Raw genomic sequence first — 1,401 nt, 5'->3', positions numbered from 1 at the left:
TTGCGTGCATCATGGTTTATGAGGAAAAGATGTAATTTGTGCATATTGCAATGTTATTTGTGGCAATATGAAAAGTTATGAAAAAATGGAAGTGCGACGTTTCTTACCGTAGACCATTGTATGTTGTTGTCGAAGCATTGCTTCGTAGTATTTATTGCGTTTGTGATATTCAATGAACTGTGGCAGTGTGGAAGGTCAATGAATGGTTGTGACGGTTCTATAATGATTGTTAATGTTATTGTCGTCATCATAGCTAGGTGTATAGCAATGTTCATGATAACAGTTGAACTATAATGATTTCCAGACATCATAAAATTGTTTGTGTTCTTATACTGTTGTGATACGACCACGATTTCATTGAAATGCATGTCATAGTGATGCTTATTCGGCGTAGCGTGCGTAGGTGCGTGTGCATGTACAGGTCTGCGTGCGTGCGTACGTGGTCCAAAATAGGACGTTCAAATCTCTCCCATAGGAGTAACAACTGTATGCAATTTGAAACATGTGGGTCAAATGGTTCTTGAGTTATCGTTGACCGTAGGCAGACACTAAAATGCATAGTAAAATTGCCCAAATCTACCTAATTTGCATAATGAAAAAAAAAATAAAAACTAGTGTGATATGTTTTGGGGCTAGTCCTCATTCATTCACGTACCAGAAATGAGCAAAATCCGTTGAACCTGAACTGACTTATGGCTATTTCCTTTTTTGCTAAAAAGTGGATGTGGCTCGAAAGTAGGTCGACTGACGTGCTCCAAAATAGGACGTTCAAACCTCTCTCATAGGAGTAACAATTATATGCAATTTGAAACATGTGGGTCAAACGGTTCTTGAGTTATCGTTGACCATAGCCAAATGTTGACGGACGAACGGACGGATGAACGGACGTACGACAGACGACACCACATGGCAATAGCTCATCTTGACGATGTCAAGGCGAGCTAAAAAATAACTGTGTTTTGATTATGTATCGTACCCTTCACGTCCGATTCCGGACATCTTGAATCCACCGAATGGACTTGCAGGACTGCCAGCGTTGTAGCAGTTCACCCTACAAGAACACACATTAAGTAGTAGTAAGTTATACGCACGTATGTCGAGCATCAGTCTGGGATTACCAAACACGTAGGTAGCGAAATCTTGGTGAATAATATGCAAACGTGTGCACTGACAAGGGAAGACTTGCAACTGCAGATAAAATTTTCATTCAACTATCGACACTGCATATACAGCCGCTACAAGTACACGGGACATGCTGCCCAGCGTGCTGCTAATATATAGTTCTAATGTGCAGCTGTCTTGGATAACATTAAAATATATAAAAATATAAACATATAAATATAAATAAATAAATATATATATATATATATATATATATATATATATATATATATATATATA

General features: G+C 38.1%; 1 protein-coding gene across 1 annotated transcript in view; it reads right to left on the bottom strand.

Annotated features, from left to right (window-relative positions):
- Window positions 1-976: 976 nt before the first annotated feature.
- Window positions 977-1,401, bottom strand: part of LOC106819621 (retinal dehydrogenase 1-like) — a gene marked incomplete at its 3' end in the record, with an annotated part of 9,364 nt that continues 8,939 nt past the window's right edge. The window contains exon 10 of the mRNA XM_014824230.1: window positions 977-1,051. Within this exon, the coding sequence (XP_014679716.1) occupies window positions 977-1,051 (75 nt within the window). The remainder of the gene's footprint in view (window positions 1,052-1,401) is intronic.

The sequence above is a fragment of the Priapulus caudatus genome, unplaced genomic scaffold (assembly GCF_000485595.1).
Source record: "Priapulus caudatus unplaced genomic scaffold, Priapulus_caudatus-5.0.1 Scaffold3842, whole genome shotgun sequence".
Taxonomy (NCBI): Eukaryota; Metazoa; Priapulida; class Priapulimorpha; order Priapulimorphida; family Priapulidae; genus Priapulus; species Priapulus caudatus.
Note: the sequence above shows the minus strand (reverse complement) of the source record. Positions and strands in the feature narration are given on the sequence as shown.